This window comes from Lepidochelys kempii, chromosome 15 (assembly GCF_965140265.1).
Source record: "Lepidochelys kempii isolate rLepKem1 chromosome 15, rLepKem1.hap2, whole genome shotgun sequence".
NCBI lineage: Eukaryota > Metazoa > Chordata > Testudines > Cheloniidae > Lepidochelys > Lepidochelys kempii.
The window spans coordinates 19,755,333-19,783,169 of NC_133270.1; the positions used below are offsets into that span (position 1 = coordinate 19,755,333).

At 38.4% G+C, this 27,837-nt stretch overlaps 1 protein-coding gene and 1 non-coding gene across 12 annotated transcripts in view; both read right to left on the reverse strand.

Annotated features, from left to right (window-relative positions):
* Nucleotides 1-27,837, reverse strand: part of LOC140898633 (E1A-binding protein p400-like) — a 55,888-nt gene that overhangs the window by 22,882 nt on the left and 5,169 nt on the right. For 8 of the 11 annotated variants that reach the window (XR_012155050.1, XM_073312745.1, XM_073312743.1 and 5 more), the window contains 21 exons: nucleotides 26,374-26,687; nucleotides 22,848-23,033; nucleotides 21,682-21,822; nucleotides 20,820-20,895; nucleotides 20,182-20,201; nucleotides 19,610-19,667; nucleotides 18,212-18,298; nucleotides 17,442-17,813; nucleotides 17,066-17,202; nucleotides 14,875-15,044; nucleotides 14,536-14,710; nucleotides 14,308-14,444; nucleotides 13,194-13,380; nucleotides 12,057-12,223; nucleotides 10,900-11,069; nucleotides 9,483-9,647; nucleotides 4,081-4,151; nucleotides 3,368-3,666; nucleotides 2,176-2,378; nucleotides 1,912-2,081; nucleotides 50-246 (listed from right to left, as the gene is read on the reverse strand). Coding sequence is in view for 10 of the 11 variants with exons in the window: in XM_073312745.1 (XP_073168846.1) it covers nucleotides 50-246; nucleotides 1,912-2,081; nucleotides 2,176-2,378; nucleotides 3,368-3,666; nucleotides 4,081-4,151; nucleotides 9,483-9,647; nucleotides 10,900-11,069; nucleotides 12,057-12,223; nucleotides 13,194-13,380; nucleotides 14,308-14,444; nucleotides 14,536-14,710; nucleotides 14,875-15,044; nucleotides 17,066-17,202; nucleotides 17,442-17,813; nucleotides 18,212-18,298; nucleotides 19,610-19,667; nucleotides 20,182-20,201; nucleotides 20,820-20,895; nucleotides 21,682-21,822; nucleotides 22,848-23,033; nucleotides 26,374-26,448 (3,263 nt within the window). In the remaining variant the exon portion in view is untranslated. Of the gene's footprint in view, nucleotides 1-49; nucleotides 247-1,911; nucleotides 2,082-2,175; nucleotides 2,379-3,367; nucleotides 3,667-4,080; nucleotides 4,152-9,482; nucleotides 9,648-10,899; nucleotides 11,070-12,056; nucleotides 12,224-13,193; nucleotides 13,381-14,307; nucleotides 14,445-14,535; nucleotides 14,711-14,874; nucleotides 15,045-17,065; nucleotides 17,203-17,441; nucleotides 17,814-18,211; nucleotides 18,299-19,609; nucleotides 19,668-20,181; nucleotides 20,202-20,819; nucleotides 20,896-21,681; nucleotides 21,896-22,847; nucleotides 23,034-26,373; nucleotides 26,688-27,332; nucleotides 27,724-27,837 lie in introns of those variants that run through there. The other 3 variants (XM_073312740.1, XM_073312744.1, XM_073312746.1) reach the window with 3 other exon arrangements.
* On the reverse strand, nucleotides 743-880 carry LOC140899024 (small nucleolar RNA SNORA49). Its single transcript, XR_012155191.1, has one exon. It is a non-coding gene; the product is annotated as a small nucleolar RNA SNORA49 (small nucleolar RNA).

Genomic DNA, 27,837 nt, shown 5'->3' on the forward strand with positions numbered 1-27,837 from the left:
CCTTTTCAGTTTTACAATAGCTACACTGGCTTCTAAATACTAGTGTCACCTGTATATGTGGATGTCTTTGTTTCTCCCAATTATATCACACCATTCCTGAGCTTTTGCATGCATCAGTGGATCTAAATCAGTGTCACAGAACACAACAATGTTTGCCTGTACATGACTGCCACCCATGGAAGGACTGTGGGAGGAAAGAATGGCACAGAAGATTCGCTTATCTCTGTTGAATCTTTTTATCAGCTCCTAAATGGGAAAAAGTTATAGTTACAACTCCAAACTGCTGTACATGAAATCTTTGAACTACGTTTTACTTCACCTTAAGAACAAGAAGATCTTAAACTGCTAACTTTATTATTTATTTTTGTGATCTAGGTCAAAGGTGTTCAGTCTTTTTGTTAATATTTTATAAATTGACACAAATAAATAATCTTAAATTAATTTACATACTATTCTGAAATGTTTTAGAGTCAGGCTTTAGTTGACCAATCTAAATGCTACAGTTCTATGCAGTCATTCCATTTATCCTCCATAGAACACATCACAAATATCTTCTTTTGTTGTTAAATTATGCATACTTTCTTCTTGATTTCTCTTTTTACTTGCCCCATACTGTGCAGATTGCTATGCTGCTTTAAGGCAAAATATTTTTCTTGATGTTTTACACTGTATCCGGCTCAAAGCACAGTGATATATAGGAGATGAAAAATGAGAAAGAAGAACTAACTATGTTACTGAGATTAATGTTTGCTCAAATTGTAGGCCCCAAAGGAAATGCAGAGTCCTATTGGGGAGGGATCTGAGCATATTTTTAATTTATCCTCAGGCAATGCCAGGGCACTATACAGGCAAAAAAGCCCCTGGAGTAAGGCTGAGGAAAAGCCAACAAACTTAAAAACACTCACCATGCATTTACAGACAGTATAATCTCAAGCATTAAGTCAAGAATATTACTAAAACATAAGAGCTACTGTTCATCTGGGATAAAATGATTTAAGGCTCTCTACAAGAAATAATCATGAAGCAGGACGACTCAGGATATGCTGTCTTGGCAACTTCTTCTCTTCACTGATACCTAGCAATTTAATTGATCGGTTTTTACTAAATGTGCTTTCTGTGCTACTACCACTTAGTTGTTCTAGCTAAATACATAATAGGCCTATGGCACTGCCAAATAGGAAGACTTAAATTTTTAAAGGTTTCAGAGTAGCAGCCGTGTTAGTCTGTATCCACAAAAACAAAAGGAGTACTTGTGGCACCTTAGAGACTAACCAATTTATTTGAGCATAAGCTTTCGTGAGCTACAGCTCACTTCATCTGATATATACAGTGGAAAATATAGTGGGGAGATTTTATATACACAGAGAACATGAAACAATGGGTGTTACCATACAGACTGTAACAAGAGTGATCAGGAAAGGTGAGCTATTACCAGCAGGAGAGGCGGGGGGCGATGGATTTAGGCTTGAATAAAGACTGGGAGTGGATGTGTCATTACACAAAGTAAAACTATTTCCCCTTGTTTATTCCCCCCCCTACTATTCTTGTCAATTGCTGGAAACGGCCCACCTTGATTATCACTACAAAAGGTCCCGTCACCCCTGCTCTCCTGCTGATAATAGCTCACTTTTCCTGATCACTCTTGTTACAATCTGTATGGTAATACCCATTGTTTCATGTTCTCTGTGTATATAAAATCTCCCCACTATATTTTCCACTGTATATATCAGATGAAGTGAGCTGTAGCTCATGAAAGCTTATGCTCAAATAAATGTGTTAGTCTCTAAGATGCCACAAGTACTCCTTTAATTTTTCAAAACATTAGAGTGCTGTTGTATAAATCTCCACTTGGGCTTTCTTCCTCCAGTTATACGAATTAGTAATAAACAGATGTTAAGAGGCCTCTCTCACCTGATATTGCTCACAGCTGACATTTTCATCAATTCTTATGTAGGTGAGAAATTGGACATTTAAGAACAGCTCCAGTATATCTAACATTAGAATCATCTGCGTTAGAATCAGCACACGGTGTCCTTTAGATTTCAACTTCTGAAGCAAGCCAGCAAGAGCTTCCAATTTGCCTGTTTTTGAAAGAGAATAATAAAAGGTTTGCATGCAGCATTCAAGTGCCAGAGAAAGGAGGTTTGTAGAATATTGCCACCCATTCTCCTTTACCTGAATCGAACTGCACCAGTCGGCGATCAGGGAACTGTAGTAAGCGTGGAGTTGTAATCTGTTGCAGTTGATATAAATAGGGAGCTGCCTGCTCTTTAAGATTATGCTTGAAAATTTTCATTCCATGCCTATATGAAGGGGGAGGATTTCCGACACGCAAATATGCGGGAGCAGCAACTGCTGCCGGCAGCACACAGAGAGCGCTGTAAAATGAAGCAAAACTTTAATATAGCCTGAGCTGCTAAAAATCCACAGTCTATATGGAACACTGAGTTAAATATTCAAAACTAGTATTAAAATATTCAATGTCTACCAGCATAATACCTCTTCCAAGAATCATCCTTATATTTAATAACTATTAAACCTCATGTGTGCTTTTCTGACTATTACATAATTTTTTATATTCTTGTTCCCAGGGTGTCTTATATACAGTAGGAACTGATCATCCTGCAACCCATCCTCTTAAGTGTAGGTTAAATCAGTGATTTTATCTGCTGCACTGAGAAAGTGAGACAATGAGATTATGGGTTGGAGAGTAGAAAAAGGCACTTGAAAGTAAATGAATGGATAAAACCTTTATGTCATGCCAAGGAGAACCAAGGACTCCTTAGTGTACCTACCTCTACAGACGAACATAGAGTAAGAGAAATCCAAACTAACCAGATATCCACTATTCCTCTGCTCCTTTTGTTTTCTCTTTAGTTTATCATTTACTTATCTATATTTGTTGCTCAGTGTGGACCCTAGATTCAACTTTTTTTAAAAAAGAGACAGAAATGTCTGTATGGGTTTTTTTTTGTTGTTGATTTAAAAAAGAAGCAATGTAAAATGTTCAATATTTGTAGATAACCTGGGATTACCATGCAATTTACAACCACAGTACCTTCTTACCTGCCAGGATACAAAATGTAGAGACAACATGGGAGACCAATCAAATATGAGGGAAACAAGAAACAGTGCAGGAAACTTGATGTAACAGATTTACTTTCTTTAGCAAAAAGAATAGTTGTCATGATTCTGCAGTTGTAATGTAAATATTTTACAGAAGGGAAAGCTTTGTGGTAAAGTTTGTGTAAGCCAAATGCAAATAAGTCTATTAATAGGACAGCTGAGAGGAATGCCTTCAGAAAATCCCGTATCTTACTACCAGATAAAATATAGATTTGTCAGTTTTATATTAAACTACAGTTACCTATTAATATAATCCTTTAGGGATTCCTGTCGCTGATCGGATGTCAGGATCAGGGCTTGCAGTGGATCATTTTGGCCTCCTGAGCCACTTGAAGAAAGGCAACAGTTCACAAAACCAGCCCACATCCATTTGTTGTCCCTGGTAGAACTCTGCTGAGGAATCTTTTTTTCACCAATCAAAGAGCAAATTCCCAACATGTCTCTGCCATACATTGGGACTCTGGAACAACGTCGCTCATTTCCAGAAAATATTCTGTCCAGGCGCTCTTTTAGGTGCCTGTTCTTTTCGTCAAATGCTGTCTTTTATAATAAAATTGTTATTAATATACTTTGACTAGATATCGCTTATGTAAACAAAAGAACACACAAACATAGGTTGTGCAAGAGAAACTTTACCTTAAGTGTGAATTCCAATAATGGCAGTGTGGGAAGATTAGGTAACAAACAAAATGCAGTAAAGAATTATACAAGTATGATGAAAATGTAGATACTGGGATAGGACATTTTAAAGCAATCAACATCAACATTCCATGTCCTGCCTGCTGCTACAAACTTTTCCTCTACCTTATGCAATGTGTGAATTACAGCAGGAGGTATATTCTGCATGCTTTGTTAACATACTGTTCTACTTGGTGCGTGTGCACACACACACACACACACACACACACACACACACACACACCCCTTCCCTCCCCACCATATCTAGTATTATACCTGTGTTGGACATTCTACGGTAGATACAGATTTTGATTCAGTTTCTGGATCATCCACGGCCAAATTGGTAACTGCATTTTTTCCAGAAAACAGACAGACAAAAAGAAGGTATTTATTTCATAGCCAATATTCAGATATAGATATACAATTTAATTTGATGCATACAAATGATATTCTGATATAGGAATCTACTGCTCTCTAAAAACTCCACACAGATCAGCAAAAAGAAAAAGATTGACATGTATATTCCACCTTTCATTCAAAGACCCCAGAAGGCTTGACAATTTCACAAAGAACATAACAGATCTCTAATAATATAGAGGGAGTAACTGGTGGCTTTAATAAAACAAAAGAAATAACACTCTTGGGCATAATCTGAAGGAAAAATTATATTTCAATTTTAAATAGACTGAAAAAAGAAATGTTATTTATCTCATATTACATGGCAGAGTTATATTTCCTTGCCTATTAGAAGTCTGATTAGCAACAGAAGACCAATCTCTCATAGATAATATATTAATTAGGTGCGGTCAAAATATATCCAACTACACTAAATGCTCGCATGGATCATTCACTGTAATCCCCTTCAGTCAATTTTTGAAGACAAAACTTAAGTGTCTTTTTGAAACAAACTGACATTTTGAATAGTTCAAAAATTTTAATGCTTGCTCCTAAAAGATTTTTTTAAATATATTATTTTTCCAAAATGCATACTAACAGTCAAAATTCCAGCTGCTCAACTGGGCATCTCACCAAAATTACAGCAAGGCTCAGACTTCATAAGTCACACCATTACAGAAACATATATGCTTCATATACCATGAACCTGTTCTGCTCTGATGAAGGGTTTGCTATTTCAAAGTAACAAGGATCCCATTCTCTGCCTGTTTCAGAAAGCATATCTGTCAGCTCTTAATATTTTCCAGTTCTTACAAATGGAGCTGAGGGGCATAGTTCAAGAACAGTATGATGTACATGCATCCCATCTTTAATTACAATGGTTCTGGTTATTTTTAAATAAATATATTTTTCAGATGAAACAAAACATTTTGCTTGTCAACAGTGTCCATTTAGATTGATCAACTCGACAGTTCCACAGTATTCAATTACATTATACTGCAGACTCAAACAACTGATGATCAATTATACTGTACAAAAATATATTCTAGTATGAACAGATGTATTATGTACCTAACAGAAAGGCACGGTGCCATCTTCTGACAGAACTCCTTATCTGAATTTACATCAACTGTTACACTTCAACAACATCCAGAATATGTAACTACTGTCAGTTTTATATAGACGGATTTTCCTTTCCTTTGTCCTCAGTCTCCAGAACCAGAAAATTAGATCCAAGGTGTATGACAGGTACTTTTAGGTACTCAAATAGATGACAAAGTCTGTAGACCCATGCCACACTCCCCAAAGATGTCAGATGTTATCAGTCATGAAATAAGTTTCTTTCTTTGTTTCTGAATAGAAGCGTCAGAACTCATTCTTAATATTAATACTTCAATCATATTCCAAACTGAATAAATAGTATTTTGCTGAAATGACAGATTATCGTATGCTATCTGGCGAAAGAGTTACTTACTTTGCTGCAGAAAGAAAAGGAGTACTTGTGGCATCTTAGAGACTAACAAATTTATTTGAGCATAAGCTTTCATGAGCTAAAGGCTCAAATAAATTTGTTAGTCTCTAAGGTGCCACAAGTACTTTTCTTTTCGTGGATACAGACTAACACGGCTGCTACTCTGAAACCTGTCATTATACTTTGCTGCGTTACTATTGTAGACGTTGGCAAATCTGCTCGATACTTTAAATGCTCTGGGAAGCCAGCATCTTGAACAGTCCCAGCCCCAGCACAATAGAGGAGCAACAAGGCAACTGGCCACTGAGATTGCAAATACCGCAAGCCTGGCACTGAAACAATGTGAAGAACACTTCCTGCAACTGTAAATGCACAATTTAATGAGTAAATTCTGGGAATGGCAAATCTATTCTACACCTATTTTGAACGGAATGTATTTGCCACTTCATGTAATAAAAAAATGAAACCATACAATTAAAGCAGTATAGTGCTACCTAGCCATTTTTCCTATAAATGTTTTTTATGCCCTCACAAATCTCCTGTGCATAATTTCCCCTCTCTCCATGGTCCTGATAAATAATTACGTAAGAGCGAATGCAATGAAAATTTGTCCACAAGAGAGCAATCACTCTAAATACCAGACAAGTATCAGACACGTTAATGGATTCCTGCCATTTCTTCATTTGGCCTAAAAAAGGTGAGCTATTTCTTCCAACGGCATAAACCCCCCAAAGCCAACTTTCCCCACAGCTCACACATTTTACTGCCTCAATCTACCTACTTCTAGCGTCTTGGAAGTAATGGCCCTCCAGAAACTCCCCTTCTACACAGTAATATGCATATCTGCTACCGGGCCAGAATAATTTTAGGTTTAAGGTTTTTTGGGGGTTTTTTAAAGACAAGTTATAGATTTCAGTTCCCCATTCCCACCAAAAAGAGCCCTAGAAGACAGCAGATGCATTATCACTCTTCCCCTCCCTGAAAGCTTTTCCTTTCTTTAACTTATCATTGAGGTTAGGTGTTCCAATTCACTTCCCACTCTGGGGTATAAATTTAAATCTTTTCCTGAAGTCTTTTTAGGAGTGTGGAGAACCTGAACTCAAATTCCAAAGAAAAGCCCTCATTCCCATATTGTATATGTTTATTTCCAGGACTCATCAGCTCTCTAAAACTTTGACTATATAGAGTAAATTAGGTCTAACAAGTCTGTCACTGACTATCAAACGCTTTCTCCTTTCCACATTACTCTTAGTAACACTTGCACTTTCATAGTGCCTTTCATCTAAGGATTTCTAATCACGTTACAAATATTATTTATGCCTTACAACTCCCCTTAGTATCCCCGTGGGGCATAAACCTCAGTATCAATGCAAAAATGGTTATTAACATAACTATAACATTTACTATAATTTTAAAAACTTGCCTTTACTGAATTGTAGGAGATACAATTTCGTTCATACATATAGATTCAGAGATTACAAAGCCAGAAAGGACATTTGTGATCATCTAGTCTGACCTCCAAAGGACTTCCCCTGAATTAATTCCTGTTTGAACTAGAGTATATCTTTTAAAAAACATCCAATCTTGATCTAAAAATTGCCAGTGATAGAGATCCACCATAACCTTTGATAAATTATTCTAATAGTTAATTACCCTCACTGTTAAAAATTTGCACCTTATTTCCAGGTTCAATTTGTTTAGCTTCAGCTTTTAAGACTCTGGATCTTGTTATACCTGTCTGTTAGATTGAAGACATAAAAGTTTTGTTCCCAATTTAGGTACCTATAGACTGTAATCAAGTCACCAGTAATCCTCTTTTCGTTAAACAAAACAGATTGAGCTCTTTGAGTCTATCACTGTAAGGCATGTTTTCCAATCCTTTAAAGTATTTCAGCAGAGGTTGCCCATGTAACGTGAAGCATATGTTTATGTTTTTGGCTGCTTATTTTATTAAAAGAAATGTCCAGACAAGCTGAAGAATTCCTAAGAAATCTTTGCTTTCTCCCAGTAAGTACAAATATGAAAAGCTTCAAGGAAAATACCACCTCTTTGGTCATAAATCTGTACTAATCACCTCCAGATCTGATAGCACAAGTTCTGGAATGCAGCTTTATAAAACTTTATTTTGCTTAAATATTATATATTGTTTTATTGTATATTATGTTGAACAAATACATCTAAATGTTACTTATTGTGATTTTTACCTTGTATAGTGTGACTGGTAGGAGTCTATAATTGTAAATTGTGGGTGAAGCTACTGTAGATTCTAACAACCAACAGGAGTGTCTTTTTAAGGAGCAGGTCACCCTCCCTTATTAAAGAATGTAAAGCTATTCTTTGTCTAGGAGCTCAAAGAGTAGTGATGTGTAGTTCCTAGCTTATCAAGGCCACAAAACCTAAGGCAAGAGCCTCTTATCACCCCCTCTTCTTTTCAAAGAGAAAAAACTTTAGTTTTAAACCCACACAAGGAATTATTGAAATATTTTAATTGAAACTGGTTTCTTTTATACACATTCATTTTACTTTAAGGAAAGCACAAAGACAAAAGTAATCACCTTAAAGTTGAAAATTTACAATCCTACAGCATGTGCATTAGTAGATTGGGTGTTCACAAGCTGAAGATGCTACCGAGACCATCCCCTGAAGGGACTGAACCAATAAAAAAAAAAAAGTGACAGCAGCTGATATTTGGATCCTGCCAACACTCTGAAAGAGGTGTGTGTTTAGTGAAACTACAGAAAGAGAAAGGCATAAATCTCCCTGAAATGAGATACCAGCTGTCAGCACTCTCATCTCAGCACTGCCTGTTCACATCATTCAAGCAGGTGGACAAAGCAGCACGCAGTATCAAGCAGCAACTTCCCAGTTCAGCGTTGCTTCTGCAACACAGTAAAATTACCAAGCCATCAACACTGCTGGTAAAATGATGTTTGCAAAAGCATTGCCAAGGGATTGGACTTAAATTGTTCTTGTAATAATTTTAATGTGTGTTGAAATGCTATTGTAATTTAAGGTACTAACAACTTCTCTTGTTAAACACCAGGTTATTTAGACTGTGTACTCCTGAAGAGGAGGCTTACAATAACGATGGTAGACAGAGAGAAATAGCAGGATTTAATTTGAATTTAAGATTCTCAGTATTCATTAGTCACCTACCCCGAGACCACCCCTTAAAGTGAATTGTTGGGCTTAAGGAACTTTGCTATTTCAATTGAACTGAACTATGTCCTATGAAACAGAAGAAAGTATTCAGTTAAGATAACTTGCCTCTGCCCGTTTATAAACTGTTTAGGTTATCCATGATAAAACAAGTGAGTACGAGAGGTGGGAGTAGAACCTAGGAATCCCAACTTTCAGTCCACTGCTCCCAATGCCTCCCAAGTATAATTTTGCAACTGAGCTCAAAAAAAAAAAAAAAAAAGACTTGACAATTTTGACACAATCCCAGCACAAGTGTTACAGGCTTCCTCTCCTTTCTGACATGATGATTTACAACAGTGAAAAATAAAATATTTTTATCCATCGATCATCGAGGTGAGTGGGCCAGTAGAATGTTGCAAGTTAAAGAGAATACAAACCTGTCCATTACTGCAATTAAAATAACCATTTATAAAAGCTATAATATAATACTTTTTATGTAATAAAGTATTGGGGTCCTGTTGTGCCAGGCAGGCACTGTGCAAACATATATGCAGGCATATTCTCTTCTCCAAAAAAGATGATAATCCAAGATGATTTTCAATAAACAGCCAGATGTTTTGCTCCAACGGGTTTAGCAAAAGCAACTGCTTGAAGCTAAACAGTACAGTACCTTGAAGTTGTCGAAGACGTCCTCCAGTAAGCTGGCAGAGTTGGCCATAAGATAAAGTAAATGTTTTCCCTTTAAACTGCAGGGTTACAGGCATGTTTGGATGAATAGTTTTGCTTTGGGCTCCAGCTGTGGAGGCCGGCTGGCTTAGTTTTACTATCTTGTCACCTGGTAAAAACAGAAGGAAAAAGGTGCACAGCATTTAAATTGAGATGTTTCTTAGTCAAAGCCTCAAAACTTGGGAACTGACCCTACACACACATTGCATGTCACATTTCCAGATAGGAAAGCAGATCAGCCAAACTCCACATTTGGGTCATGAGCTGCACTTTGGCCCTGAGCTACTGTAGAGGATTCCCTATTCCAATCATAGCTTCTTCAGTACAATTCAGTGTTTTCTTTACCTCCCCAGAAGACACAAATAAACAGACTAGCTCTACCTCTAATATTCTTCTTAGGTTATGAAGCCACAATTTGTAACTGATTGAAAGAGACAGTCAGGAACAACAGGGCAATAGCTGTGTGGACACATTCCACATTTGCACTGTAAGTAGTATTTGCAATAATGTGCACATACGTTTTAAACTTTTCACACATTTTGCAGGGCTTTAAAAAATATGGCCTGATATAGTTTAGGCAGTAAGTGTATTTATGAAATTGACTGAATTATCTAATAGGCCTTTTCCATCTCCAACTTCTATTTCAATTCAAGATTTGTTTTCTTGCTTACTAAGTAAGCTTTTAGATGGAATCTGATGATTATTATTTTATAGGGTCTTCTCTCTATCTCCAGTCCTACTCAGTACTGAATATGGATACTTTCCAAACAGATTTCTATTTATGTAACTACACAGACCTATATCATACATAGGCTAACCATCAGCATGCAGATAATTTAATAAAGGTGTAACAAGCAGGACTTTAGTTCCTGTTCTCAGTCACCTTAAACGGGTCAAGGTTTCAGAAGGCTGTGTCACATGATTCAAGTCAGTGTTCTGCGACTCTAGTGGTCACTGTTACAGTAAGACCAAGAAAGGCTAGCATGTCTAAGTCTAGTTAGCCTATGCAGAGAGACAGTGAAGGTTGATACATGTCTGACACTAAGGATGGCAGGTGAAATATGTGGAATTGATTTCATCAAGATGAAAATCCATGGAATCCCTAGAGATCCCCGAACATTAAAATTTCCAAGGTTTGCATAGCAATGTTAATCTCCTTACAGAAGAAAAAAATGAATTATCTGTTTTGACTTTGAGAGAGAATTTGGGTTAGAGAACTTGAGCAAGTTACATTTAAGAAAGGGATACAAAAAATCATTGGATATGGATAGTTCTCAGACGACAAGGAATATTTACTTTGTGTTGAAAAAGCTCTGGAGAGAAAAGAAAGTAACAACAATGTGTTGGCATACAGATCAAACCTTTCTTATTATGATTTGCTGAAAACGTGGCAGGAGGCAATCTTCCTTGTTTTTTCCCATGATGTGTTGCCATAACCATTACTGTATTCCCTGTATGCCATGATGAAGGATTTAGGAAATCTATAATCCTACCTTCAGGTTTCTGTCCATATTCCACTGGTTGAAATAACCTAGATATTAAAAAGAAAAAAAACACATACAGAAAAGGCATATTAAGAATTAATAAGAATGCTATTAACCCATTCATCCAAATACAAAACTCAAGTTAAAGGCCCAATTACTCTTTATAGTGGCTTAGAGTTTAAAGGAGCCCCCCAGAGTCAATTCCTTCCTAGAGTGTTCTTTCTCCCAGAGTTTACCAGCATGCAGAGGAAGCACATTCTCTGCTACACCACTTCAGAAGGTGCAGCATATCCCCAGGTACCTAGTCAGCTCTATGGGCTGGTATGGACAGACAACAGGGTCATGGGCCTGCATCCTTCCCACCTCTTTTTGAGTGTTTCACTTCTCCTACCCCCAACTCCCGCAGAGGTGTTAGCAAGGATCAATTTCTGTGCTCTACAAAGCACAAGGCCTCAGTTGCGGCTGGTTGCAGCACAGGGACATGTGGGACAGGGACCCCTGTAATCTCACATGCTTTGAGCACCTACAGAGCAGAACAGTCTACAGAATAATCTGTAATTAAGCTTAGTGTGTATTTCTCCACTGAGAGTAAGACTGCCTGTCACCAGAATTATGTGTAACTTTCCTTTCTGTATATTAATTTAGCTGCCCTTTCAATTGTTAAGGTTCCTCCAATGACACAGATGTCTAATACAATCCGCATAGGATACTCTTACAGTCATCAACAAGCCAGAGCTCACCTGAGCCCAAAGGTCTACACAGGGATTTTTCAGCCCCGCAACCCAAGCCCCGTGAGCTCGTCAGCTGACCCAGGCCAGGTACAGCCATGCTGCAGGTCTTTTATCCTTGTGTAGACATAACTTTATAGGTTATTATAAACAAAATTATTAAGTGGCAAAAGACAGCCCCCTTTCCTTCAGGGGACAAACATATAGTCTCAAGCAGCTGTCAGGGGGAGCATGAGACAGTTCTGAACCTCCCCCTTTCCCCACTACTGTTCTCTTTTTGACTGGCATTTCCAAAACAGTGTGTACCTGCTTGGTTTGAGCTTCATTGGGTTGGGTCTGGGTGAAAGATGAGGGGAGCTGTAGATCTCTTCAATAAGCTTTCTAGTCACCTTTTGTTTGGGCAGTACTTGTGCCTCATAGTCAGTCATTTTGTTTTCCACCCCAATCAGATCAAAGAGACGTGTGTCTGAATCCTAATTTTAGTTTAAAATAAAAAATATGGAGAAAAATTCTAACAATTCCTAACCAGAAAATTAAGAAATAACAGGTTCTTTGTAATTTTTAGCGATCAAGTGTGATACGAAACAGTAGGAAGACAAAGCAAGGAAAAGAAGAAAGATCAAGCATCACATGATTTTACATAAAGCAGTTACTTTAAAAGATTCTGGCAGAATAAGACAAAAGAGTGATTGGCTCAGGTCACCAAAAGTCAGAGGAACAACACTACGATCCACAAAGCCTGAGTTAGGCACCTAAGGCACCTAACCAATTAACAAGGAGAAATAGGCACCTTAGACTGTGATCCACAAAGCCAGAAGGCTGGGCAGCGGGGCCACTTAAACTAGCCAATTGGAGATGCCAACCGAAGGGGTGTATGGTAAGCCCCATTCCGCTCTGGACTTAGGCTCCTACATTGAGGCTGCAGGGAGGTGCCTATCTCTGTGAGCAACCCACGAACTGGAGCAACATAGGCATTTGGCTGACTGGGCCCAAAACAAAACAGCCGGGGCGGGGGGGAAGCAAATGACACACCTCCCTTATAACCCTTAGGCAAGTGGATAGGGTGCTCACCCGGGATGTGGGAAATCCCCAGTTCAAGTCTCCCCTTCTCCTGAGCAGGAGAAGAAATTTGAACAGGGACCTGCCACCTCTCAGGTGAGTGCCCTAACCACTATGCTACATAATCATTCTAACTCTATCTTGGGCCCAATGAATATTTAATTATTCATCTATTTAATTAAAATGAAATAACTTCAATAAGAAAGACTGAAGGAGCCCCACATGAAAATATTCCATAGTATAGTGATTAGGGCACTCAGGGCACATGCACGCACTCTCACTCGCGAACACACACTTAATGTCTCCAGCTAGATTTGAAAAACAATTTTAAGTGTTAAACCAAGCATACAAGGATTATTTTTAACATTTAACTTTTCCACTAACCTTCCAAAGATCCCGTTCTAGTACCTTTAGTACTAGAGAAGCAGTTGTATATTCCAGTGTCTCTGATACATAGGAGGAGCCAGAAAGCCTCGGTTTTATCAGATCAGGATGATTACAGATCCTTTGGAGCTGCATCAGAACATGAAGGACACTAACAAAGTTTCCATTTTTAAGAGTTTCTTGGATTCTATTCATTAAATGAAAATAAATTTAAATCAAAATTAGATTTAGAAAAGTTAGTTTCCAGTAGCCTAGCCTTTCTAGCTCTCTGAACCATTCCAGAGATAATAGACATGGTAGCATTTTCATTAATTGCTGATTCTAGAGTTATCGTAAGATCAAAAACTTCTGAAAAGTTTTATGGAAAATCTTTTCCACAATTCCTCTGAAGTCTAAGCAAAGCTAGCAGAACTTTAACTGCTTAGGTCCTGATCCTGCAAACACTTAAGCATTAACATAACTTTAATCTCTTGAGTAGTCCTATTGCCTTAAATGGAACTATTAACATGACAGAACTTATGAATGTAAGTAAGCGTTTGCAAGATCAGGCCTTAGATTTTAATACCTGACCTAATACCTCAATTTCTTGAGAGTCAGAACTTGAAAAGTTCACTGCAGAAAAGAACAGCAATTCAGACAAATAGTCAAATAATATTTATGCTAGTTATTCGCATGTCTTTCAGCTAGTAAAATCACTTGAGAACTTAATCTAGATCTGAGGTGTAGTATGTATGCACATATTTGTATGCGCATGTTATGCTTATGGGAAACTTTGCATATCATCCCACTGTCTGTAATTATATGTAACTCATCTGTTTTACTTACTTGTCAATTTAATTTACTCTTTCCTGCTCATGAACAATCTGTTAAATATATTTTTAATAAACATTTGTGATTTTGAACATAAAAAGACAGAAAAAGTAAATTAATGTTAAACTAAATGATTACTGCATTTATTATGACATGTCCTTTAGTCAAGAGATTTAAGTTGGATGGCTCACTTCAAAAGAATCTCCCTTGCCACCAATCTCCGTTCCTATTTGCAGTAAGAAAACTTGCATATTCTCTCACTCTAATGAAGGCAACATTATGACTCACTATTTGTTTGCTTTACCTTGGCTGTAATATCACATCTTCATACATAGCCTTCTGCCGATTAGAAAGATGACATTTCAGCACATATTCATATTTCTTTGGTAATTGTTTTTCAACATGTCTTTTGGATCTTCGCAAAATAAATGGCTGAATTATCTAAAAGAATAAAGATAAGTAATAATTAAGTGATTATTTACCTGTGGCAACTCACAATAGGATTAAAAGAGTATCTTAAAGATGGACATACTCTGTGCAATCTCGCAGCCACTTTATGGCAATAATCTTGGGTCCCCTCATTGGCTGCTTTAACCAGGAAATCCAGGTAAGGTACGGAAATTCCTGGAATTAGAAAATGCAGCATGGTCCACAACTCCCTCAACGCATTGGGCAAAGGAGTGTCTATCAGGAGCAAACGATGCTGGCTGTGAACAATAAGAAAGACAACTCTAGGATTACAAATGAATTTAATAATTTAAAAAGAGTAATTTCCACATCAAACAAATTAAAAGAAAAAATAAGTTTAAAACTTATCACAAAATAATGGATAGAGACATGCAAGAGGAAATAGTTTATTAATGTTCCAGACCTCTGGAGATGGAAGAGTGCCTCCCAGTGCTTCTCTGTCAGATTTTTGATTTTCTGCACGTCATCTACAACCAAGTACTTCCATCGCATTTTCCTCATCGTTTGGTGGCCTTTAAACAGTTGCTTGTATGAGGTGATACATACATTAAAACTATTGGGTTTCATCAACTCCTGCAACATACAAATCTTAAAGATTTAATCTTTATTCTCTTTTTTATTGGAATGAAGAATAAAGATTGGTGAGTGGGTCTCCTTTTGGGATTCAAATATATTATTTCACAATCTTTTTACATGCAAAGTTTTACATTCAAAAGAGTGTACTGTAAATCAGCCTTATTTAATTTTGGACTATGGCTAAGCTATTAGGAACACAATAATATAAAATATAATCAATATGACTAGATAAATACTGATTAATAAATAACAGTGATTATTTTTAAACGTGTCAGTGCCTGGGCATAATTTTCTGCCTAACCTTGAGAATCATATATAATCTCGGACATAATTAATGGAGGTTGTTTTTCTCTGTTCAGCAAAATTTGCTTCTGTAAGCCATGCTAAAACAAGTTAAAAACAACTAGCTTTCTAGCAAGCCAAAAACACCTGATAGTAAAAGGAAGTCCATTTAAATTTAAATTATGTTTTAAAATCATTTGCTGAAATTGCAAGGCTTTGATTATACAGAAGCAAGCCTTTAGTTTAAATAAGAAGCAAAGTATTACAATATTTTTAAGAGATTAAAAATAAAGATATCCATAGTATTCAATTTAATAGGAGTGAAACCTGACAAATAATTGATATCTTGTAAAGCCAAGTGAAAATCTTTAGGCTGATTCCACCAACGAGGGCCACAAGGACTATCTACTTGACTGCAAAAGTTGCTAGTCACTTGAGTAACCAGAGACTTGATATTTTGGGGAAATGCAAACTAGGGAACCTATTTAGAAACACAAAAGCACAAATAATTTTAACTACATGACTGAAATGAAAAGTCAACAAAGACGCACAAGGTAAAGAGACATATAACTGTCATGACCTGCGATTTCATTAACTGTCTCCTGCTCTGGCACCGTATGAAGCCAAGAGAAAATGCGTATGTGAATTCCGTGGAGTATAAAAGCATCAGAGAGGATGGGAAAACTGCACAAAGTCAGAAATATACACTGCTATGAAGGACCTCCAACTTGAAGAGGAAGTGAAGTCAAACAACAGCAACTAAAAAAGATGGACAACATCCCCACAGAAGGCCCAAAGAACTTTTGCAAAAAGCCTCATATGGCACAACCAGAATATTCTCAGCAGATGTCCAACACATCCTTTGACTGTGAAAGTTTAAAAAATAAGAATCAGAGAAAACTCTATTATTTGTTTTGCACATAAAGTTGGTAAACCTTGAAACCGAAAAAGAAAGCAGATCATCAGCTGGCCACTGTAAAGCCGCTCCTGTTGGTAACTATGAAGTGCAGGTCACAAGCAAAACCACGATTAGTGCTCTTTTGCTCACTCACTCTCACACACACGCTCTCTCATTCTCTCTGAAAGGAGACTGCTGCATAATCAGAGAACAACAAAGAATACAGATGTAAGACCACCTTATAGAAGGGTATCTGAACTAAAGCATCTACCCACCTACATCAAGAGGCACCACTCATCCATAATGAGGATCAATAATTCCAAAATCATCTACTCAAAGACTAAAGTATTAGAATAAATTTACCATTCTGTGATTTTAGAATATAAATCTCAGAATAAATTGCTGCATAGCTATATTTAGAAGATCTTGGATTGCAGTGTTTTTATTTCTTGATCGTTAATTTAACTCACAATGATTCATGTTCTTTTAAGTTTTGTAAAACTCTCATCTATAGGGATAACTGGATCCATTATTAATTAACCAGGGAGCAGGAAACAACTTGTAGATACAAAGTGTCTTCTCTTGAGGTAACAGATAGTCATTAATAACTCTTTTCTCTCTCTTTACAATCGACTCTTTCCAAACTGCTTCCTATAAATCTGCATATTATTATAGTGTTTCTACCCACTGAGGTCAATGGAAAAACTCCCTATCAAACAGGCTAAATTAGCCATCCAGACACTTCTGAGATTTGTTTCTTGGTCATAATTTGCTGCCTCTTTTGGCATGTCTATGCTACTGCAAACAACATGTTTTGTGCATGGATTTCTTACAATACCTGTTTTTTTTCTATAAGTTCTCTTTGGCTGCCAAAATACAGAAGAAGTTTCAACCCAGGGCACCAGTGTTTCAGTTCAATCTCCCACTTCAGTATGTTACAGCTCCGTACAACAACAAGATGAGGACCCCAATTACCTACAAGGAGGTATAAATACAACATGTATTAGAGAAAAATGCACATGGCTTCACAATTCATTAAAAACTGATGCACAAACAGAAAAAGCTTACAGTCAGAAGTCTTTATTTATTCTACCGTGATTTTCATGACTGGAACAGATTAGAACAATTATTTTTTATTCTTTAGACATATATTTGACAATGAAGACATTATGTATATGGGTTTACAGTAAAAACTAAAAACTCACACTTCATACCTTCATTACCAGCCAGGTGTGTGAAAAAGGCAATGACTTGAGTAGTTTTGCCAAGTCCTGCCTCATCTCCCAGAATACCATTGAGATTCTTCTTATATAACTTCACTAACCAGTCCAGCCCAATCTTCTGATACTCTCTAAGAGTCCCATACAACAGGGACAGAGTATCACCTTTTACTGTCGTTGTGATTCGAGCACTGTCTTTAGGTAACAGCACTTCTGCAGCAGCAGCAACCTCTACTATGTCTCTCATGTGTTTCATTGCAGCACTTGTTTTCTCTGTACTCGCATGCTGATCAATTCTGAGGAGTGACTCTATGAATACTAGTTCCTTCAGAGGGCTCGCTCTCTCACTTACAGAGTCTTCCATTTCTGAACAAAAGTAATAAAGATCATGAGGTTTCCAGTACCTGTGATGCATGTTTCAGTAACAACTGATGCAATATACAGACATGCCATTCAAAAATGTACATTTCAGCTGTGCTAACCATTGGGATATAAGAATTGTGGACTGGGACAATATCTGCATACATACACACACGCGCACACACACACACATTATATATGCACGCATACATACATGCACACCAAGGTTTTTTTCATATAAAAATAAACCTGACATTTCTCCAGATCAAGTATATTTCAGGAGATCAGCATTATCTTATAAAAAGGTATCCTACAATATACACATTGGAAAGATACCTATGCTAGAAAGACTCTTTACAAAAGAAAAAACCCTCATACATAAGATTGATAAACAATCTTCCTACCTTCTTTGGCTAAATCAGTCAACTCAGTTTGATGACCCATGTTTTCTTTTTCAAAATTTCTCACTTCAGCATTCTCTTCATCTGTCTCTAAAACCAAGCATTATTGATATTGCGAGTAAAAAATGTGAGCAATTTAATTTCTCTGTTTAAATGACAAGAAGTGACTTTAACTGTAATCTCTAGGAATTTTCTCAGCAATGAGCCAAATTTGCCCCTCATGTAATGCAACTTAGGTCAGCATTACTGTCATTTACTGACATGATATGCATTTACAGTTGTGTTGTACCTGCAGTAGCTCCAAAGATAACCAAGAAGGCTGAGAACTGTCGTTTTAAAATGATGTGTGTCAGATTTATTACTGAATAAGGAATAGGTGAGTTTCACCCACTTTACCCTCAGTGAAATTAAAGATAAGCTGCTTTTCACATCATAAGTAAGGCTGTAAGAAAGTTGTGATATTTTTGTTCAAAAGTTGTGGCCATAGTTTGTTAAAGCTGCAGTTTTGGTGTGCTCACACTAAAACCGCAACCTCGCCCCGTATCCAGGCTTGCTCCACCCCATCATGAGGAGACTGGGAAGGAATTTCCATTGCAGCATGGAGCAGGCAGGAGCGCACTAACTGGGCAACCCTGCCCCAGTGACAGCAGCACAGACTCCTCCTTTCCATCCCTCCCCTCATACCGCAGATCCCTACCGGGCCAGGCTGCCAGGGGTTCATTTCAGCACTGCCTGCCCCTGGACGCTACTGCCCGCGGCAGGGGCTAGACTTTTTGCAGCTGGCTCCAGGTATCTCTGTTCCCTGCCTGTCCGACAAGGAGAACAACTTGGCTTGACCCTGGTGAACAGGCAGCCAGGCCAAATTTGAGTAAGTGGTGTGGCAACCGGATGCACGTGGTCAAAACACAGGGATGCCATTTCAAACCAGACTGTTCTCCTTGTTGGCAGGGAGTAGAGGCACACAGAGCCAGCTGCAGAGAGGCTGGTTCTTGCTGCTGGAAGCAGCATCTAAGGGCTGGAGGCGCTGAAATTTGTGACAACTATAAAAACTTGTTTTGTCTGCTAAAAGATGCAGTTCACAAAACAAAGTTGTTGCTCATGATTTTCTTACAGCCTTAATCACAAGGACATCTTGGCAGAAGATATTCCTTACTAATTATTTCCGTGTTCCACAATGTGTTTCCTTAAAAGCTTCTTCAAAATTTAAGTCTAAAGGAACAAGCATACGATTAAACAATCATTAGGCCTTGTAAGCCCCATTTCAAAACAACACATACACTTGGGGCAATTTTGTCTTTGAGTGAGTTTATGTTCTTAAATTTCTAATTTAAATAAGTCTTACGGATAGCTTTATAACAAACCTATAACTACAACTGGGAAAAAAAAACAAAAAAACCAGACCTTCGTGATCAGTAAGCAATGTGATTGCTTTTCTTTTTCTCCCAGATATTGCTGAATCCTAAACAATAGAAAATAGAGCTTATTTTACACAAATTATAAATCCCAAACCTTCAACATGCAAGATGCAAAATAATCAGTAAGCAGCTGCAATTTCGTAAGACCATTCCAAAACTTCCAAAGACAATTCTCATGCTACTTTCCCTCCTTGCCCAGACTCCCTCCCAAATATAATTATACAATAGTACAAGGCCCCAATCCCGCAAACACAGGCATTAATCTCGACAACTATACACCTCGAGTCCACACTGACTTAAATGAAACTGTGTTGGGACAGGAGACTATGCTAATGCATCTAGTTTCTGGACTGAGGTTTAAGCATGTTTTTACTGAGACTAGGTTGGATTTTTAACAATGAACTAAAACAACCACCATTAACTATCTGAATGTCTTATATTGACCACATGAAAACAAAAAATCTCACTGTAATTAGCACTCATTTCAGGACTGTAAAATTAGCATAAATAAAATAAGTAAGCTAGCTCACTAATGCATTCTGATTTAACAGTAGTTACCTGAATTCTTGTATCTTGACCTGAAAGATTATAATAGCATATTAGACACCATTTTTTCATTGATTAACAAAGCACATCCTATTGAAAATTATTCAACATGTTTCTTCATTTTTTTAATCAATTTCTTCAAGAATGTATGAGATCATTCATGATTATGTGCCAAGGAAAAAGTTATAAAAAAGCATGAAGAACTGAAATCAATGAGGTCCTGTAGCTTTAATTTATGTTCAAATTTAATTCTCGGACCAAATTCAGCTCTGGCATAAGCAGGTGCAACTCCACTGAAGTAAGTGAGAGAGAGAGTTTGTTTTTTTGATGGAAATGGTGCATCCCGTCTCTCAGAAAATCATGAGATGTGCCATATTAAACCCACATAGGAACAAGAGATCAGCAACAAAGGCTGCAGGCTAATGAACTCTCAGTGAGAGCCTTGGTACTTCTGGGTATTATGTTCAAATATATCCATTCTAACAGCAGCACAAGTAAAGTTCTAATTAAACTAGGAAAGAGAAAAGTTAATTAGGATACAAAACTATGACCAAGACATTTGTTTTTAAATAGTATTTTGATGGCCTTTCACCATTTCCACCTTGTGAGAATCTTCTGAAAAATGTCTTGATAAAAAAACATCCATGTACCTCTTTTTGAAATTTCTTGTACATTTGAGGTATTTTTCATTCTTTTTTCTTCTACTTGCAGTTTTAATTCTACCACCTAAAAAAGGAAGTGTGAGGTGAAAGGAAAGCAGTAAACATTAATGAAGTTAACTGCATTTAATCTTAAAGAGAACTATGAATTTCCTTCTATTCCTTCACCAACAGGACAGGCAACCTTTACATGCACTCCTCATTCCAATCAAGTCACATAATTGCTGCTTTTTGTCATTTTAAGAAGTCTTCGAATATAGAAGATTTTAAACCAGTGTGGAACTCTGAAATTTTACAGATACTGATTTTTAAATGAGATCCTGAGGCAAGGGTGGCTCTTCCTTCCAGAAGAAACTAATGAATCTTTAATCTTGAAGAATACCTGGATATTACAGTGATAGGCAGTTTAGAAATTATAATAATATTGGGCCAGATCTTCAGCTATGGCCATAATGCAGAGTTCCATTAACGGGGAGGAGTGCCAAAATGGCTTTAAAGTTCTCCTCGGCACTGCTGCCCAGATCCTGATGCTGTTCTATACATGCCATTCTATTAAATCTGCCTGCGGAATGATCCAAATTATGTCAAGTTTTAATGTTTATAGTGGGCCAAACATGCAGCCCAGGATCTCCATGGCACAAGACACTGTCTCAACCATGCCCCTTTTCCCCAACACTACTTGAGTCCTTGCCTTGGCTCTAGTACACTGCAAGATCATCCCTGTAACATACTACTCTGTCAGTGCAGGACAAACCAAACCAACCACATATGAGGATATGGCCCAATAACTTTTCAATAGCACTACACTACCTCTTTAAACATTTTTGCATTTATACTTTCACAATACATTTACCTGTTTAATGCTGGACCAAAAATGTTCAATTTCTCTAGCAGTAGAAGCAGCAATGCGCCTCAGTCGATTTTGTTCTGTTTTCTTTCTTCTCTCCTTATGAAGTCTCTTATCTTCATGATAGCACACCACATTTCTGATCAGCTGGATAAAAGCATTAGTTTTATTTTAAAGTGTAGCACCAGCTAGCTCTATGCTTCTTGCTTTGTGCCTCACACTGGAGAAGAAAGCAAAAAAATATACCCTGAAAAGATATACCACTAAAAAAAAACAACCCTAGGCCTATATACGCACACTTTAAGCAAAGCACACCAGGAATACACACACTCTAAGGGTATGTTTACACCATAAAGAAAAACCTATCGCCAAGTCTCAGAGCCCAGGTCATTGACTTGGGTTCATGGGGCTTGGGCTGCAGGGCTAAACACAGCAGTATAGACATTCAAGTCCAGGCTGGAGCCCAGGCTCTGCAACCTGGTGAGAACCAGGGAGATGGAGAGGGTATAATTCTCCCCACTCCCCAAGGTTCAGAGCCTGGGCTCCAGTCTGAGACACAACATCTATGCTGCTATTTTTAGTCCAGGAGACTGTGCTCCACAAGCCAAAATCAACTGACCTGGACTCTGACACTCTGTGCTGCGGGCATTTCGTTGCAGTGTAGACATGCCTATAATTATATATTAGGGTAACCATTAACTGATCTCTTGGTGAGGAGAGAATAATGCTCAATAATTTAATGCTCATGGATTGAACTGTTTTTGCAGTCTTTCATCACGTAAATGAATCCAAGACACAGAGAAGAGATTTCTTATGTTCTAATCTACATTCATGTCACCTTACAGGATACCAGAATAACCTAGTGCCCCAATATATAATCACCTAGCACCAGTGCTGATGAGAGACCTAGGTTCCTATACTTAAGACAAAAGGTCACTCCTTTTAGAACTTTAGAATTCTCTGAAAATATAAGTGTTTTATGAAGTGCTTTACAAACTTTACAAGTTTACAAATATGCTTGTTTTGCTCGGGGAGATTGAAAATGGCCCAATGTCAGTGGCAGAGCCAGAAATAAAACTCTTGCATTCTGACTCTCAGTGTCCAGGTTCTAACCATGAGAATGCTGCCTATTTTTCCATGCTGTGTGTTAGAAAGAATCATATCCATATTACCTTCTTAGCAGTTGCTGTTTTCCACCTTCGCTCTTGAACAAAATCAGTTGCCATCCATTGCATTTCTTCCAGTAGATAATCCTGGTGAGATTTGGGTCTTGCAGCCTCTTGAAGTTTGGGCAATCGCCTTAGGGACCATAAACCTTCTTTCCTGAGGTCTGCTATTCGTTGATGCACTTGGGTTTCCTTAAAAATATGCAAAACTATACTTAGTTCTCTTGTTACATAAAAAAAAGGATGATCACAGAAAGAAGACATGACTTCTTCACTGAAATGAATGATGGAAAGAAAGTATTACTATCTGCAGAAACAATTCACACATTTTACATCACACTATCCAAATAAAGAATATGAATAACGGTTCAGGTAACATTAATGGTTTGCATAAATTCTCAAAAGGAGAGGAACTCAGGATGGAGTGGTGCTCTCTCTTGAAGACTTCAGAATAGATGTTTTGAAAAGGTGAAAATAATCATCAGCATAGTAGCTTTTCCCCCCAATGCAGCATATCACACTTTAAACAAAAAATTTCAAAGCCTACACATCTGACTAATGATTATTGATGGCTGGCTCAGATACAATTTCAATTCCATCCTCCTTTCTTATTCTGAGAACCAAGTAGGGAATAATTTGATGAATAAGTTTTAATACAAATTAACATTAAAATAGAGAGCAGAAAACTACATGCGGAGTTCCCCCATTTATCCTATCATTTCATAGATGGAAGCTTTGCAAAGCTAGTGCCAAAGCATGAACTTGCACAATTTACTGGATTTTTTTTAAGAATATCTGTAATCATTCTCTAGTTGGCTCTTGTGCATACACAAGTTATACAACTACTGTTTGGGATAATTTATTTTGTTTAATTGCATCTCTGCTTACAAAACAGGTTATACCACCTCTCGGATACCATTATATGGAACAGATTCTATTTCCTTGGAGGACTGTCTGTCACACCTTTTCATGCCTTTTCTTACTAGAGATAAAAGGATAAATGTCTCATAATGATGTCTCCGATAATTGTCTCGCATAATTGATATCATGAGGCCCAAGTTCTTTTCCTCCAAGAAAATCTTTTTAAAGCATTTCCTTTCTAGAAAAGGAAGGATGCCTCTCACTCAAGTCAAATATAATACCCTATCAGAATTTATAAAGCACATCTCGCTGTAGTATGCAGGTGGCTGCATGATATCTGCATGCTGAGTGAATTTTACACCAGTGCAAAGGATCTGCATAAGACTCTTATGCAAAACTTTTCATGAAACTCTGTGCAAAACTTAGTAGATTCATAATACTGCTTTCCTTTTCAACAAAGGATTACTCTATTAGTCTCTTCAGTGTATAGTCCGGGGGGGGGGGGGGGGGGGGCAAACTATGGCCTGTGGGATTGCCAGCCCCGTGGTGCAGTGGGGCTAAGGCAGGCTCCCTGTCCACCCTGGCCCCGCGCCGCTCCCTGCAGCCTTGGAGGGGGCGGGGGGGCAAGGAGGGAACAGGGCTCCACGTGCTGCCCTCACCTGCAGGCATTGCCCCAGAAGCTCCCATTAGCTGGGAACTTCAGGGGAGGTACCCAGAGGCAGGGGCAGCACAAAGAGCCCTCGGCCCCTCCCGCAGGGGCCGCGGTACTGGCCACTTCCAGGAGCGATGTGGCGCCAGGGCAGGCAGGGAGCCTGCCTTAGTCCCGCTGTGCACAGCTGCCACCCCAGAGCCCCTCAGTGTAAGTGGCACTGGGCCGGAGCCCGCACCCTGAGCCCCTCCTTCACCCCAACTCCCTGCTGCACCCCAATCCCCTGCCCTGAGCTGCCAACCCTCGACCTGAGCCCCCACTCGAATGCCGCATCCCCTCCTGCACCACAACCCCTTGCCCTGAGTTCCTTCCTGCACACCACACTCCACTCCCACCCCACACTCCCCTCCCACACCCCAACCCCTACCCCAGCCCTACATTCATGGCCTGCATGAAATTTCCCCACCCAGATGTGGCCCTCGGGCCAAAAGGTTTGCCCACCCCTCGTATAGTCTGAAGTCCAGAATTTTCAAAAGAGACCAGTTGAAGAATCACCCTTTCCTCCACTAGATTGTAATACTGTTTGTTTGAATGATGCATCTTGAGACAGAGACCTTTCATTTTTCAGCTGAAAGCAACCATTTAACCTGATGGCCATTACTAAATCCAAGTTGAAAGAAAAGCAACCACCCGCTACTGGAGTCTTTTGCTAAATCACAACTGGACAAATATTATTTTCAACAAAATACAGATTGATATATTAGGTCCTGAAGAAAATAATTCCAGCAAAGACAAGGTAGATATCTTGGCCCTTTCCTAGGCACCACTCTCTCCAGAACTACCACAGACACTGACTTTTGTTTTTGCCAGTGGGTATTTCTCTTCACTCCCTTCCTCTCTCCCTCCCACCCACTACCGTGCAAGCGGTGGTTGGGGCCTTGGGAGGAACAGGCCGAGTAGGGACAAGACCTTGGGGCGGAGCAGCAGGAGGAGCCTCGGGGCTGGGCCAGGTGCTGGGGCCCACAAAAGATTAATCCAGCCCTGCAGGTGCTGAACATCTCTTTTTTTTTTTTTGGTGGGTGCTTGTGCCCCAGAACACCCACGGAGTCAGCACCTATGAGAGCTACCACTGTATGATAAGAGAAACTGGAATACAGATACTATTAGCTACAGAATATGTGAAGTGTGCATGGACACAAAGATTTTCATCTACAAATTAATAATCAAAATCCAGTTTTACTATGTGATGGCTCTCTGAAGTGAGTCATTGGTTCCTAATAAGTTCCAGTAAAAAACCCACGATTATTGGCCCTACTTTGCTCCCTTACTGACAGTATCAGAAATGCATAGGACTAAATGGGCACAGGAAATCAATAACTCTCTCTTCCCCAGAGATCTCAGACCTAACATACAGGGTCCATCTTGTCAGGGCACTGTGAAAAAGTTTGCATGCCCCTCCTTATGTTGTACACGTTAGGCAGGTGACTTCAATCTTCAAGGCTGTCAATCTGAATGAAACCTTCCACAGGTATTAAATACACTTAAATATAAAAATTAATTTGGTGAAGTAAAAGGAAATAAAAACAAAACTAAAGATTCTTAAAGTTCCTGGGGTTGAGTATTAGACCAACTAGAAAAAAGAAGATTAAGGAATATTTACTTCACAAAAGTAAATCCTTAAGAGAATAAAGCAGCAGAAAGGCTATGAACAGAGTTTACCTACCTTCAAACTTGACATGGTAAGAGACCCAAAACTAGACAAAAAGATTACAACATTATGTCTTTGTTCCTAGGATTCTCTCTCTATCACAGTCAAACAGAACTACCCAATTGTGTTAAACAAACAACATAATAGAGGAAAACCTGCATGCATTTCCCAAAACATAACACACAAAACCACACTTTCTATAGATTTCATACAAGACAGTGCTTGTATAAAAGAAGTTTTAATCAGAATACCAGCTCCAACGCAGCAACAGGTAACAGTGGCACCTGCCTCTGTACATGGACTGCTGGCTGTACCTGCTGTTGAAGAGATATCATGAGGTGGCTATATGGAGCCGAAACGATGGAAATACTTTGTGGCTGGGACTCCATTTTCTGAGGCTGTTCTGGAAACTCTCCGACAGGTGGTTGATGCTGTGAAAGCTGCAATGAAGCTGGGAAAGCCACTGTGAAGACGTCAGCAGGTTGCTGCCTCCCGAGCAGCTGAGATGGAGGAGTGTGTGAACTTGCCACATTTTCCACAGACAGATGCTTGGATGGATTATTTTACTGTTGTTGGCTTTGTTTCTGTCCTGCAAATTGCACTGTTGGAGGAGTGGGAGGCATTCTACCTGCAAAGCAAAAGAAAATCATAACATATCCATTTTAAGGGTTGACGTTCTGCTAATTTAACTAGTGAAATATTAAGATAGCAAAAGGGAAAACACAGAGATTTTTGTTAACCAAGTTGCTTTATCACAGGACACCATCACTATAATATAATTACATACCAAAAAACTACAGCTACCAAGCTGCAAAGCAATCAGTGTTTTAAAGTGTGCTGTATAGCAATGCTGCTCTTTAAGCTGATGATAAACTAATTTTCTGTTTATGAATATGCAAGATAAAGAGATGTGAATCAGGCAATCAATTTTATATTAGTCAGAGTATCAAACGATCAAAGGAACAACTTCACTAAAACAACAATTAAGAAAAACAGCAAATTAGACACAGAGGGGTAAAATATCCAACCCAGAGCTCTGAGAATGAGATGTGCAACTCTCACCAAGGTTACCAGGAATTTACCCCAGAGAGTTTTTATGTTAAATTAATTGGTATTAGGTGTAATGTTCCAATTAGAGAAAAAATAATGTAAGCAATTATCTTTAATTAGAAAGGTAAAACTAGACTAGTCATGGTCATTTGCATTATTAAACATTAACTATAAATCTTTGGTATCAGTAGTGGGTATACCAGCTTTATTCTAAAACTTTTACCTTGTATCATTGGCATTAGCTGTTGAAGAGGAACATCTGAAGCCACAAACTTCCATTATAACTGTGTTTTCACAGTCAGTCATTTTCTTTCCAGACATTCATTCTCACTGGAATCACTCTGGTCATTTTTACAGTAGTACAATGGGCCCAATACCAAAACCCTTACTTGTTAGAGTGGTCTCATTAACAAGAGTGGCCCAGTTCTACAATGGAACACCTCAAGTCCCACTGATTTAAAAGGAAATTGAGGGCATTTAGCAATTTACAGGTAGATCATAACTCTTAATCTTTACTTTAGTTCTGTAATTGACACTCTCATATTTGCATCACTTGAACAAATTCTAGGTATGATCTATTCTGAAAACTGTACAGCAACAAGCAGGATGCAAAATCCCCCTTAAAATGCCAGGAGAAGGGAAACCCAAACAGTGCACAGTCCAGAAGTAAATAAATTAGACGAAATTAACAACAAACTAAGGAACTAAGCTGTTTGCTGTACTGTTAT